The sequence below is a fragment of the Coturnix japonica genome, chromosome 2 (genome assembly GCF_001577835.2).
Source record: "Coturnix japonica isolate 7356 chromosome 2, Coturnix japonica 2.1, whole genome shotgun sequence".
Taxonomy (NCBI): domain Eukaryota; kingdom Metazoa; phylum Chordata; class Aves; order Galliformes; family Phasianidae; genus Coturnix; species Coturnix japonica.
The window spans coordinates 109,388,830-109,404,418 of NC_029517.1; the positions used below are offsets into that span (position 1 = coordinate 109,388,830).

The 15,589-nt window shown below is 39.1% G+C and overlaps 1 protein-coding gene across 1 annotated transcript in view; it reads left to right on the forward strand.

Annotated features, from left to right (window-relative positions):
- STMN2 (stathmin 2) overlaps window positions 1-15,589 on the forward strand; it is a 33,008-nt gene extending 17,419 nt beyond the window's left edge. The window contains exons 2-5 of the mRNA XM_015855890.2: window positions 4,307-4,402; window positions 5,012-5,184; window positions 11,555-11,746; window positions 14,182-15,589. Of these exons, the coding sequence (XP_015711376.1) occupies window positions 4,307-4,402; window positions 5,012-5,184; window positions 11,555-11,746; window positions 14,182-14,241 (521 nt within the window). The 3' untranslated portion in view covers window positions 14,242-15,589. The remainder of the gene's footprint in view (window positions 1-4,306; window positions 4,403-5,011; window positions 5,185-11,554; window positions 11,747-14,181) is intronic.

Genomic DNA, 15,589 nt, shown 5'->3' on the forward strand with positions numbered 1-15,589 from the left:
TATCAGTTACAATTATGGCTACATAACACCATTTCATTTCACAGAAAAGTATGCACAATATTACTAAAATGAATTATGAAAATAAAATTACTGATCAACAGAGTGTGTCTTTTGTTGTTCACAAAATGATGTGGCTTTTCGTGACAAACCAAAAACTCTAGCACTTCCGAGAGAGCAGTCACAAAGTGAAATCTGTAAAAAGCTGCTCTCTCAGTAACACCTTTGAGAGATCAGTGCAGAGGATGATCGTAGCAGGTCTTATGTACCTTGCATTCCATGCTTTGTTGAATCTTATTTCTTACTCTTACACTCTCTTCCAAATAAATTAAAAAGAGTGGGATGTCACTTAGTGACTGTAATTCATCTCAGGAAGCTTACAGGAGGAAGTCTCATGGGTGCCCAGCAAGGCGATGGAGCTGAACCATCCTATGGGTTGCACATTTTGGCCATGGGCAAAATGCCCATTCAGACTTCCCTCCAGGTTCACAGATTCTCAAGGAATAGATTGGTTTCAGTAAGGGAAAACAAATTGACAGATTTGTGTTCATCAGATGTTAAAGTAACATTTACACTCATCTCTCTGCTTTCATGTGTTAAAAATAGTCTTGATTATGAATAATGGTCTCTGCTGTGACACGGCAAGCTGTCCTGACTCTGCTTTGCCAAGGAACAAAATCTGACCCAGATTGCCCATGGCCCATCAGTCAGAGATTTTCATGTTACAGTGAAAACTGTAAAAAATTCCTTATAGCTATTTGACAACAGATGAGAGCAGACAGAGTGGCTTTAACAGTGTTTTCCCTAATGTTCTTGCCTCTCCCAGCAGTAGATAACTGCTGACTTCCAATGGCAGCCATAGTGTTGTCTCTTAGCTTCAGCCTATGAGCAAGTGAGCTGAAGGACCTCTGTCTTTAGTGGAGAAATACGGAGTGTATCTGACCAAATTTGAGGTCAGGAGAGCAATTCAGAAGTGAATCATCAATGCACCCCAGCTAACCAAGCTTTGGTCTACACTGCAGAGCAAGCTGAGAGAACTCAAACGGGTTCAGTTGTGAGGTAAAGACAACTGGGAGGTACCCTTTAGTTGCACTTCTATCGAGCTCAGCAGCTAATGGTTGTTCACATCATTGGACTAACCTAGTCTAAAGAAAAGACCCTCAAAATGTCTACAGCAGGTAGCACGGAGTCCCTGGGATTGCATCTCTCCACAGATTCCATCCTGCTGTGCATCCCTGCTTACCATGCAGATGCAGCAGGAGGATCTGGCAACTAAAGAGCCCACAAAAATAATTAAAATATAAAAATATAAAAATATAAATGTTCACCAACACATGGACTGGTTTCATAATTTATAAACACAACTGGTAGAAATAATTTCAGAAGTTTCAGCAAGTAGTGTTATTTGCTTCAAGCTGTGATATTAAGTTGCATTCGGAACTCATTCGGAAAAAAAAAAAATGATGAATTTTTGTGTTTCAGTCTGATCTGAGATTCTTCTCTGAAGCTGTCAAAGGTTTTAAGGGCATTAGGTACTATCTCCACCTTTCTGCAGTTATGAATACAAGGAATTCACTTTAAAAAATAACATTGTAAGATTTCTAGTACTGAAATCCCTTAGGTTTTTATCAAAAATCCGTATTCTGGGTTCATGCCAGACTTCAAAGCATTTAATGCATCTAAACATTTAAGTGGTGCTGCCTATAACTGAGAAGGTTCTGTTATAATCTTTTGTCAACACTGTTCTTTCCTAGTAATTTTCCTAACAAAGCTTTTTTATTATTATGATTACTATCATTTACTTGCCTTCATTTAACTTGCACATTTAATGCAATGATATGTACCCTTCATGACTGCACAAGAAGCTGTATGGTTAGTAAGCCAGTTGAAACACATTTGGAAAATAAACTTTGTTGCAATCACTGATTCTCTTTATGGGTTTTTAAAATCTCTGCTATAAAATAGAAAATTGGTACCTATTTCAGTTAACACAAGAAGACCTGTGTAATATGCATAAATGTTGTACTGTTGACTTTTTTTTAATGTAAAATGTTTCCCTTAGAGAAAATGTGTTTCTGTGGCTACAACACTTAGCTCCACAGAGTTTGGGAAATCACAGTGGTAGGAGGCACATACTACTCAGCTATCCTTTCCTTAAAATGCCATGCATTAATGAAAAAGTAGTATGGTTAGCCAATGACAACTATGCAGGCACCTCTAGATGGTGGTCTGATTGGAGTGGCTGGCCAGTGTCATACAGGAAGCTCATGACTGAACAGGGGAAGAGCTGTGATTTTCCAAGCTCTGTGGAGTCCAGACGTGTTTTACAGATGACAAGCTAGCAGAACAAACACCTTTTTCTGATTGTTTTGAATGCTGCTAGAAAACAAGATATGTTCAGTGTGAAGCAAAGAGAGAAAATAATATCAGGGGCCCCAAAAGGTAGAATTCTTAGGACGTCCCTTTGCATGCCTCTTCCTACAAAGATATTATGAGCTGTATGTTGTGTCAGTGATTCAACAGGTCTTTTACAACAATGTTTAGCTTTCAGCTCATATCATCAATCGCCCTGTCTTTAATGGACAAGCTCCTGTGTTTTTACTAGCCCTTCATGCAGGATCTCTCCACAGCCTCCATGATGAAGTTTTGGTGGTGTGGGCAGCTGGCTAGTCAAGCCCTCCTCCAAGGATAGTTGTACAACCATGTCTTTGTGCTTAGAATTACACATGTGGTCATATACTTCATTGGATGAGGGCTTAAATGATTATAACATTACGTTTGACTATCAATAGACGTCAATTTGAAGTCATTTGACTCTTTAGAGGATCTTTGAGTTATTCCTTCCAAGTTGCCACATAGGTTTCAAAAGAAAAACTTGTCAAGTCCAAACTTCCTTAGCAATCTTAGTTCAGAGAAAGTGAAGTCTTCCATACAACCTTGACCTGAGATGCTGGCTTTCAGCAGTGGTTTCTCTATAGCTGTATGTCCTTTGGGTGGGTTATTTTGTGTCCAAACAAAGATTCATGGACTTAATTAATCATGCACTGGCGGTTAGAAATCCATTCCTAACTGATGTATCATTCAAATACCACCATTCTGAGCAACACCTAAGGGCTCTCAAGACCTCATCAACCACAGGGACCTTTCTGAGTAGGAAAAAAGAACAACAAAAACAAAAGACAGAAGAGCAGCCATGAGAAATACAAGATGGCAATTTTATCTGCACCTGCTATTTCAAAAACACAGGGTTCTCTGATTTTCTTATTATAACATCATGGATTAATTTGGTCTAATCTGTTAAATGCAATACATTCAGACCCAGTTACATTGTAAGTTATGTTTTTCATGTGCTGGCTGCAAATATATGTCTGACTCTGTAGATATGATTTTAATAGCAACAGCGATTTGCGTGTGCCAAGGTCAATTTTGAAGCAGCCCCACGAACATATATACCTTGTTCTGTGTGTGCAGCAGCTAGTGTATTACCATAGGACTCAGGAGGCTTGGCTCTTGTCTGGGTTCTAATTTCCAGTTAATAAGCTGAGATGTTAGTAATTAGGAATGGCGAATGCAGACTATCATGTAATGACCAAGGATTGGTACCACCATTTCTCAGTCCTTTAATGGGGTCTATAGACACTGCAGACTAACACTGAAGGTAAATTGCAAGCATGTTTATTGCATCAGCTGATATTCAGTAGACCTGAGTATGGAAGCAAAGTAACTGTACAGGAACTGAACACAGAAATGCTTCTTTGTTTCAAGTACTTTCTCATATTAAGGACATTATGCTAAGGATTTTATAAACAGATCCTCATTTCTGGGTTTATTTTTAATTATCTGGATGACATTTTCATTTGTCGCAGATAATGAGTTTAGCATCTGCCTATGGCAATACATGGGCAACAGTTCAGAGCTGTTCCCAGTTGTATTTGGAGACATCATAGAATTTGTAAGAGCTTCATTTCTTTCCACCTGCCAGGAGATAGTGGGGTCATGGCACCCTTCCAATGCTAAATACATTTCCTGGTAGCTAGATTCACTATAACCGAAAGAGGACTGCGTGAATTTGAGCCAAGTCTGAGGTCATGCATGACAACAGAAGCAGTTTATTCAGTACTGAACATTTCATATTTGATGTGATAAAGACTCCATGTTCAGAAGAAACAACTGAAAGTAAATATTCTGGATAAATCTGCCAGGTGGGCTATGAAGCAGATTTGCTGGTCCATGGTTAATCATCGCAGTCAGGGATTCACTAAGGAGAAGCTGAAGAAGGGGAGCTTGCTAACAAGGTCTCTTGTTTCAGCTTACAAGGAAAAGATGAAGGAGCTGTCCATGCTCTCTCTGATCTGCTCCTGTTTTTATCCTGAACCTCGCAACATGAACATCTATAAATATGACGGTGAGTAACATTCACTGGAAATCATCCTGCAGGTCAGATAATGTACTAATGCTGGGACATGACTCAGTTCGCCATCCTGGTACCTAATGTTAGGCAATATTTTGCTGATTTAACCATTTATTTTTCTGGGTTGGGCTATTGCCGCATTGATGGTGTATTACCCATGATGCTTGATATTTTTTCTAATAGCAACTAACTAAACTCCTAAAGCTATCTCTTTCATAAGGAGATATATTTTTCCTAGTACCCTGAGAAGTAAGTCCCACTTGAGAATTACGTGTCTTCACAGCTGACATCATAGTTCCTGAAGATACCCAAAAAAGATGAAAGCATGCTTAAAATTTAATCAGTTTATGTGAAATGACACAGAACCCTAGTAAACTTCCAAAACTGCTGTAAAATTTATCTTCATAGGATTAATGTATAAATAAACTATTGCAGGTAAAACGGGATGTACTTCTCCCAAGGGCAATTTTCTTTAAAATTCCCACAGCAAAGATGCTAAACCATTTGCCTGTATTTCTGATCCTACACTGATTTTTGGACTGCTTTTCTCCCAAATACCATGGCAGTATTGAAGTTCTTACCACTTCTCACTTTATTGTGCAGACATGGAAGTTAAACAAATCAACAAACGTGCCTCGGGCCAGGCCTTTGAACTGATCCTAAAGCCACCATCCCCAGTTTCGGAAGCACCACGAACTTTAGCCTCTCCAAAGAAGAAAGAGCTCTCCCTTGAGGAGATCCAGAAAAAGCTGGAGGCTGCTGAGGAGAGGAGAAAGGTATTTTTCCTTAAGAAAATATTAGTAATTGTAACTGGCAGTGTGCAGGATAACATCCAATTTTCCTATCTATTTGTATGTCTTTCATCTCCATCACTGACTCACAGTGTGCCTGCATGGTTAAAAGCTACTAACATGTTTAACTCAACAGATTAATCTATTTTTTTCAGCATCTTGCAGACAAACCTGGCTAGTCCAAATGTTTGGGAAGCATGTGTCATGAAATACAGGTAGTTTTGAACACAGAGTCCCAGTGGGTTCAAATTCATGTGCTTTATCTCTGTGTGTAAGGATGCATTCAAAGTACCTATGATAGTTGCTGAAAGCTGGTTCAGTACTTCTGATTTCTTGATTTAAGAGACCAATATGCAATTTGAACAGCTACTGCCTGGGCTTTGAGATATTGACTCCATATAGGGCCCGTGGAAATTAGTCACAAGGCCTATCTGAGTCAACTAAACTGTCTTCTTATTAAGTAGTATGGAGACATGCCAGACCTGAATAAAGAGTGTCCTGGATTGCTCACCAGACCACTTTACTGAAGATGCTTAGCATTGCTACTAAGAGAGGCATTTCAAGCAGACAGTCTGAGTTGTGCTGGAAATAGGCCTTGTGGGGTTATCTACTGAGTCTTTTCTCCCTTATGAGCTTACCCATAACAGTCATTTCTTTTTTTATAATAATTAAGCTTGTCACAAAGAGCTTAGAAAGGCTGGTAGACCATCTACAGAGCAATTAGCATAAATGCAGTGTGTGTAGATGTGAACAACAATGTATATTAAAGTTCAGGGACAACAGCTATGCCAGAGATAGATATGCCAGGGGTATCACCAGCAGAAAAAGGTTCTCCGCTCTCCTTTTGATTCTGTCAGACCAGACCAGGGTTCCTTTCAAGAAAGTCAGTGGAGCCTTTACAGTGCTACATGATGAGAAGTGAATCCTCTAAAGTCAATAAATCTGGATAGCTGATATTTATTTTAAAAGTGTCCCTTATTTTTCACTTGCAGTGGAACTCTGGATCTCACTAACTAGAACAATTCAGTCATTCAGATGTTGTGCATTAGTGCTATAGGTTCGGTCTTTGTTTCTGTCAAGGTATTCTCTTCAGTTGAACATGTCTACATGTGAAAGGCATATGCATATGCACTAGAACCTGCCCAGAAAAATGAGCAGTGGCACATCCATGTGATGGCAAACTTCAAAGACTCAGTCAGTGAAGTGAAGTACCTCTGTACTGAGTACATATACTCAAGTAAAGATACAGACACAGAATGAAATGGCAGCAGTTAAGAAGCCCAATATTATGCATATACTTAATGATAAATAGAAATTGAATGTTCCAGAGATTTCATTTCAATGATTTCATTACTGTTCATTTCTTCTGAAAGGAAAACTCATTATCCGATAAACTGGTAATCAGTGATAGCGGTGCAGGCACCGGCCATTTCTTCCCCTTAATACTGCATTCATTTTGAATGAATATGTAGTTAACTGAGTTATTTTAATAGACAAGATCTTCCATGTTAGCAATGCAGCAGAAACTGCAAGAAAAGGAAACAAGAACAGAGCAGAAAACCTCATTACATCACTTAAAATCCTTAGTGCTCCTACATCCCAAGCATTGCCTGCAGTTTTAGTCTAAAAAAAGAGCATATAATGCAGAGGAGTGAAAAATGCAATCACAGGGGTAGAACATCTTCCATATGAAGATAAATTAAACAGTCTATTTCTCAGCTTGGAGAGAGACAACAGATGGAAGATAAGACAGAACTCTTAATGTCATGAACAGTGATGAGAAGATAAATAGGAGCAATTTTATTCACACATCTGAAGGGGAAGAAACATTCAACAAAATCAGACAACAATTTGAAAACAGAGAGGGAATTACCTTTGCATATATCATTTAATCAAGTCTTTGTATTTGTTACCGTAAGCTGTTCAGATGTTATTTAAATATTAATTATTTCAAAAAGACAACAGCAAAATTAGTAAAGAAGTACCTTGTAGAAATAGTTCTATGGATACAACATCTGCCTCAGAAAACGTATAACCTGGTGGAAGCTAGGAAAATGCATAGAAAAGAATCAGGCAGAATTGCCCAACTCCATACATATTTTCCCAAAGCATCTTCCAGTTTCTGCTGCTAGAAAATCTGAGATCCAGCATGGCAGTTGTTATCATGCTTTTTTATCTATGTACATCAGCTATCAGGCATAAGCATTCTAGATCATGTCCTTCCAGCACAGTTCTCATTAAAATCAAGTATGACTAATGGATGAAAATTGCCTTTAAAAAAATACTCACTAGTTTTGCTCTTTCTTTTTAGGAATTAGGCCCTGATCTGCTAATTAAGCAATGTTCATTAATACATTTTTAAACTGGTGAGAATATCTGCAGCAATACATACATTCCTTTGCTCTGTAACCCCATGGAGGGGGGGCATCTTCCTCTTCTCCTTGTCCTTTTAGACTGTCATTGCTTTAGGAGAGGAATTGTCTCTTTTTTGGCACACTGGTTGGGAAAATGAGTCCCAAGACATATAGAGGAGGTTCTAATAAGTAAAAGTATGCCCCAGTGAGGAATATAATGTAAAAAGAGATGTGGGTGAGATCTAACTTATGGAATGGCTCGGATTTGAAGGGATCAAAGATAATCTAGCTTCTATCAATTTGAGCCCATTTCCTTGCTTTTATGCAGGAACCTCATTACAGAAAACATACAGAAACCTCGTTACAGAAAACATCACATAATTAATTCCTTCTAAATAAGAGCTAGGAATTTATATGTTGGTATTTGCATCACAGTAGGAGCCTTTAATCCTACCCTGTAGCATATCTTAAATACAAAATACACTGAAAAATATCAAAGTTATTGAAGCTTCTACTGAATAACTTAATTTAAAATAAATCCAGCAAGTGAATAAATGTGTTAGGAAAGTGGAATTCACTTGATTGATAGAACAATAAAATCAGAGATTCATCAAGGTTGGAGAGACCTCCAAGATCATCTAGTCCAGCTGTCCACCTACCCCCAGTATTTCCCCACTAAGTCATGTCCCTCAGTAAAAAATCTAAACATTTCTTGAACACCTCCAGGGACAGTGACTCCACCACCTCCCTGCACAGTCTATTGCAGTGCCTGGCCACTCTTTCAAAGAAGAAATTTTTCCTAATATCCAACCTGAACCTCCCCTGGTGCAAATCAAGGCCATTACCTTTCATCCTATTGCTGTTATCTGGGGGAAGAGGCCAATCCCCCACCTCACCACAACCTCCTTTCAAGCAGTTTCAGAGAGTGATAAGGTCTCCCTTGAGCCCTCTCTTCTCCACCAGGGAGGTGGTGGAGTCGCCATCCCTGGCAGTGTTCACAAAGCTTCTGGATAGGGAGCTAGGAGATATGATTTAGTGGTTTTCTGTAGGTATGGTAAAGGGAGGACAGTTGGACTAGATGATCTTGTAGGTCCTTTCCAACCTTGTGATTCTATGACTCTATGATTCTATGATTGCATATGGTCCTCTAGAAAGCGACTTAAATGCCTGCGTGCATCAGTAATCTTTTCAGCATGATAGTACATTTCTGGAAGCAAAAATATCTATACCAGGAATGTCTAAAAACATTTTTATTCCTCTACATCTAGCATTAGAGGCTGCGGCTGTAGCTGCTTTGATTAAACCTTTTTATATTTAATGTCTCATGAATATTCACCCCGAGTATTCCTTTTTTCCTTTCTCTGCCATTTTACACTAAATCTTCTCTCTCTTCCATCTCATTTCCAGCCTTGTATACTCATTTTCTCATAATAGCTATGCTAGAAACATTTATTGTAAACCATTTACAAGTGCTTTAGATAATGGAATTTGAGAATACCCTTTCCAGCATTTCAATACAATGTTGAAAAATAAGCTTGGAATAAAAACTTCCCACATGAGTTGGATCCCACGTCAAAACTGTCCAAATGCATCAGCTAAAAGCCAATACTAACAATAAAGAGTGTCCATTAGTCTCAGGCACACTAGATATCAAGGTTCATTCATTTTAGCATTTTCTGGATGCATAGCAGGCTTTGAGCAAACTGGGTGGCCAAGATCTTTAGCCAAAAGTATCTGAAACACAAAATCACATGACAATCCAGTACAAAAAAGCACTGCCTGGGTTCCAAAATTGTCATAAGGGTATTTCAACAATGATCAGAATGCAAGGGAAACAGGCAGGCTCACAGCTGGTATAAGTGGCATTAGAAAAGGGACATCAGTGTAAATGAGACTCTCATCCATGTGTGCTCTGTGAGGAGGAGGCCCCTTATTCTGGACAATTCCTGAGAACCCTAAAAATTTTGTCTGAGGAAAAGGGATGTCTTGTAAGGCACATCATAAAGAATATTAGGAATGTGCAGTCAGTTCCTGAAGCCTGGCATAGCTTTAATTTAGATTCTTTCTGATGCCAATGCAATTTACCTCCAAAAAATACTGCATTAATTTCTAAGTAAGTATTTTCTTAATTATCTTGCATTAGCGACCAAATTACTTCTGAAAATATTGCCTGCCAGCATGGCCTCTTGAACTATGTGTACTTTACCATGGAGCTCTAATTTTCTACTTTTCCCACGGATTTATGATAATAGGAAGTAGTTCCAGAAGGCAAAAGGTTTCAGTGGAAGAAAACAAATCCTGACAAACAAGCAAGTGCCCCAAAGACCAAAGGTATTTAGATATCTCCCACTGAAAGCCAGTGTTCTTTCCAAAAATGTTGCTTAGAAGTACAGCCCAAATCTTACTTTTTATTATGGGATGCATCCTTAGACATATCTGTTGTCCAAATCTCTGCGTTCTTGATCATATATATAATGGGACTTTCTGTTCCCTTTTGCAACATGTTTTGGCCAGCACATCAGTCATTTCATCTGATTCAATTGATCTGTTGCTATCTGTTCAACACATGCTATAGTAGTAAAAGCGGTAAGGATCAGTGTAAGGTACCAGCCAGCTCAGGGCAGCACTCCCATCAGCTTGCTCCAGAGGTCACAGCTGAGCAGCGAGTCCAGAACTGCAATCAGGCTAGAGGTGAAAGAAAATACTGTGAGTGGCCAAGAGTGACAAAAGTAGCTTTATCTCTGATCTCAAGCAAGCCGTTCCAGCCTTTGAAAGCCAGATAGGTTTCAATCCAGTGTCTTGCTGCAAGATGTTCTGCCTGGCTTCTGCAGTCTTTTCTAGAATCTGCTTAATTTGCCTTGTCAGTATATTTGGCTGTATGTCTACCCTACCTTTGTTAATATATTTGTTTTCTCCTTCTAGCTGGGTCTTCCACATGTAAGAAAACTGCAGCTTTTTTTCACTCCTTTAAAAGTCACACAATAGAATTTAGTAGGATTCATTACCACTAATTGTAATTACTGGTTAAAACCCTTAATTTAGGCCTTAAGCTAATCATTTTTATGGATAAAAATGGCAACAGCGTATTGTTATCTGCACAGAAATATACACTTAGCATTCGAGAGCCATATTTCTTCCCTGTTTTCTGTTTGCCTCTCATGCTCTTTCTAATTTATTTTTTCCAAGAGCATACAGTGCTGTTTATCATTTCCAAATAACCCCCCTGAAACACAGTCTTTTCTTCTAGACTTGCCTGAGGATGGGCCCAGTGCTGCAAATTCTCTGGCTTCTCTCCTAGGATTAGTTGTTCTGTGTTAGCAACTTGATTTAAAACAAATAACAAGCCTTGTTCTTCTGAGCAATAAGTTTACAAAGGATACAACACTAGAACATGGCTAATTCCTACCTTCAGTTTTCATCTTTCTTAAATAATTTAGGTGAAAATGCAATTTTTATCTATTTTCTACACAACAAAACACCCTTTTTCTTTCATAATTAATGAGGAGAAGCTGAACATAAATACTGGGAGAAAAAACATCATCTATATTGATTCTGTTTATCTTTCACAATGGTAAACTTCAAAGCCTGTTACCATTCATGCATTCTAAAGGACTGCCTAACCTGGGCAAAAAACATGCCTTCATTTTAACACCATTCCCTTCAGTTCCCAGTCCTGTATCTCTACAAATAAAATATCCACACCTAAAGGACCACAGCTTTCAGAGGTTAAGCAACCACTGCAGTAACCGTGAACAGCGTTACTTGTTAACAGAAGTGATTTGGACACTGCTCTGCTGCTGCCCACATTTAGCCAGTGCCTCTCAGCCCATTATTGAAACTAATCTGGTTTCTACACAGCAGTGATTTTACCCAGCAACGCCTTTAAAAGCAAATGAACAGATATTACAGTTTCCAAATTTGGTTAAGAGCTCCATGGAGGTTTTTTGCTCCATGTGGGTTTTCAGGACACTTCTTTCAGCCACATATCTCTCTGTTTCCAGTCCCAGGAGGCCCAGGTGCTGAAACATCTGGCAGAGAAGAGGGAACATGAGCGAGAGGTGCTTCAGAAAGCTCTGGAGGAGAACAATAACTTCAGCAAAATGGCAGAGGAAAAGCTGATACTGAAAATGGAACAGATCAAAGAAAACCGTGAAGCTAATCTAGCTGCTCTTATTGAACGTCTCCAAGAAAAGGTAACTGCACCATCACTCCTCACCTTGGACTAGAGAAGAGCATCTAATCAGTATTTCAAAGAGATGCTGTTTGTAGCTCTATTCTAAATTGCAAAACTTAAGTTAGTTTTAAACCATAGTCCCTGATGCCTATCTAAGCCACTTTTGGGAAATCACAGGTTGGCAGGGAGCATTGGGTCCATCTGGCCCAGCCCCCACTCCAGAAGAGACACCCAGCGCAGGGGGCCCAGATAACATCCAGGTGGCTAATGAAGGTCTTCAAGAAAGAGACTCCACAATTTCTGGGTAACCTGCATCAGTGCTTCATCACCTGCACAGCACAGAAGTGATTCCTGGTGTTCAGAGGGAGCCTCTTGTATTCCAGTTTGCACACAGTGCTTCTTGTCCTGTCACCCTTCACATCCCCCCTTCAGATATTTACAACCACTGATAAGATTTCCCTTGTGCCAGGAGAGGAAATTCACTGGTCAAATTAAACATTTAACCTGCATATGTATAGTTATTGACTTCTGATGGGGAAAGAGTGAAAAAATCAGGAAAAATTCTTTCCTATACATTAAATGGTGCCTATTCTGCCAATAAGCCTTGCAACTAATACAGTGTAATCTTTCCTTTGAAGATCTTTGGTACAGCCATAGGAATTCCTTTTGAGAATCCAGAAAATTACAAAACACACATTTGAGAACCAAATGTACCCTTCTCCAAATCACCCCTCCTAAGCAAGAAAGGGAGACATGAGAATTAAGGTTCAGAAGGGTTAATAAAAAGATAATTTACATCTATTTCTCTCACCAATGAACTTTCTAATATTTTTGCAAATAAATGATGAATAGAAAGAAAGTAGCTCCCAGTCACTGCCAATGAAATCTCTCTAAATGTTTCTTTGATGGAAGCAAGAGTCCCACACAGCAGAAAAGAAACAGTTGTTTACCCAAGGTTTAAGTTCTGCCTTAGAGAACTGCATACTGCAAACTTAACAATTGCAGAGTTTAAGAAGTGTATTCAGATTACTTGACATTTTCGCAGTAGATGACTTTACAGGCACATATCCCAAAGCTTATGAAAACAAAGGGAAAAGCCAATTAGCCATCCTTGAGATCCAAAAGGAAATGGGACGGACAGCTGGAGCAGCTCAATGCTATGCTAATATTAACAGGCTGTTAATCCCCTCTTCCTCTGCAATATGATGGCAGATGTTTGTGAAATCCAAAGAAGGTTTTTGAACAAAGACTATGATAACTCATGTGAGAAAATCTGTACAGACCAAGAATTAAATATTATGTGCTATATTGTTTTGCTAGCTATTACTATACAGGAAAAGATTATGTGATATATCTTCAAGAGTGACCCAGAACTGTGGATGCCTCAAGGTTATGGTGTCTAGAAGCTCCTATAAGATCAAAGATAACTTTTGCATTCTGCAATTAACTGGAGCCCTGGGTAGCAGGTCCCTTAGAAAATCTGGCACTCAGAATTATTAATCTTAAAAGAAACTGTGATTTACAGACTCAGATGATACAATAAGCTGTGTTGGCCTATGATCCATAGCTTATCTCAGCCAATAAAAAGATTCCTATTGTATTCATTGAATTTTTTACCAATCCCCACAGAATATCCCCTAATGTATGAAAATATCTAAGTGCCTTAAACAGAAATCAGCTAGAAATGAGTTACTTCTCTAGTTACCTTGTGACTTGTCATTTAGTTTTTTTCACTGGTAAGATAGAACTGGTAAAAGTCTGATCATTTGACAGCTGAAAAATGAGAGGCACGAATCAAAGATGCTAAAATCTTGAACCTGCCCAAAATTATAAAGTTTTATAAACTCCCTGAATGGAACATTTCCTAAATTCATTTGACAGCTGTTGTTCCTGACCACAGACCAATTTCCACAGAATTATCTGAATATACAGTGGCTCAAATAAGTCTAAATAAATCATGACTGGTTTTGTAAAATAGAAGACAACATGGATATAACTAGACAGAAGGGCGTAGCATTGACTTCTAGTATAAGCTCTCCAGCTTCATCATGGCAGGCGAAAGATAAAGAGGACATCTAACTTAATTGTTCAGTCTAAGGAGGTTAGAATGGAATGGGATGGGATGGGATGGGATGGGATGGGATGGGATGGGATGGGGTGGATGGGATGGGGGGATGGATGGATGGGTGGTGATGGGATGGGATGGGAGTGGGATGGATGGGATGGGATGGATGGGATAGGTGGATGGATGGGATGATGGGATGGACAGACGACAAGATAGGATAGGATAGGATAGGATAGGATAGGATAGGATAGGATAGGATAGGATAGGATAGGATAGGATAGGATAGGATAGGATAGGATAGGATAACTCAGCTATGTTAACAACAGGAGCCTCCATTGACATGCAGATTGGGAACAAGGTTTGATTTTCCCTTTCTTGCTGTTTTCCAGGAGAGGCATGCTGCAGAGGTCCGTAGAAACAAGGAGCTCCAGGTGGAACTGTCTGGCTGAGAACAGCAATGGTGGATGTGACCCATCCCCACCATTAGTAAACTCCCCCTGCCTATATTATTATGGATCATGCGATATCAGTATGGGAAATGTATGACATGGTTTAAAAAAAAAAAAAAAATCAAGAACTCAATAAAAACTTTAAAAAAGAAACAAAACAAAATAAAACAAAACCAGTGCGGTCTCTTTGCAGAATAATTTGCTTGATGTTTAAAAAACTTGGATCTTATTTTGTAAATACTTACATTTTTGTTAAAAAATACAAGTATTGCATTATGCAAGTTATTTCATAATCTTACATGTCCTGTAACAGGCTTCTGATGTTGTCTATTTCCACTCGATTGAATTTGCTGGGTCTGTCCATTTGAAGCACCTCATGTCTAACTCCATTCCCTGCGACTTTCATTCCAACTCACCATGAGGTCAGTAGTAGTTCAATGGTGCTAGAGACCAGTCATTGCCTAAAGACCTAGACTGCTTTGCCATCGATGAGCTTTGTTGAAACAGTGACTAGACCACAGGTGTCGTGAATTCATATTCAGCTGTCCAAGACAAAAGACTCTTAAAATGTAGTTTCTTCAAATGCAGCTTGCGCTACAGGACTCTGTAGCATGCTGTATAACTGAAGTTAAATCACCACGTGCACTACTTGGTGCTTCTGCTTTCTGAAGCAAGAGGCAACAAATAACAGCTTTGCAACCAGATGAAAGCAAGTGGTTTCAGTTTGAAATGAATTTTAAAGGCACATCGTAACCATCAAGCTCTGACAAATTCCAAATGATGCCAAACAGCCATACAAGTGCTAATTGTAAAGTGAGCTTAATCTACCACTTGAAAATTTATTAATGATGCAACTAATAGATAGCATCAAGTGGCTTTATTTGTAGGTGCCATGATCTATGATACTTCTCTGATGCTACTGTAGTACATGTGTAACAGTTAAAGAGGCAATCAAATATTTCACTGGGAACCTGTGAACCAGATGTTACCTTTTTGTTTTTCACACTGCTGACTTCCATTTGTCATGACCTTTATTCTTCAGTGTTAGCCAACCCTAGTGACGGACAGCTAGGACTGGATGATCTTGGAGGTCTTTTCCAACCTTGGTGATTCTATGATTCTATGACTAAGAGGGCTGAAGCAGGAATGACTAGGCAGGGTGCTTGTGCCAAGTACAGTATCATGAAACCTAACACATCGTCCCCAAAATAGCTGCAGTTTTGAAGTTGTCCCTGCCCCCCCAGAGGTTGCTGCCTGCATATTCTACTCTTCATTAGTGCTATTTTCCTGTATGTCATTGTGAGCAAGCTGTGATTAATAAAGAATTGGGGTTCTGTGAACTGAAAAA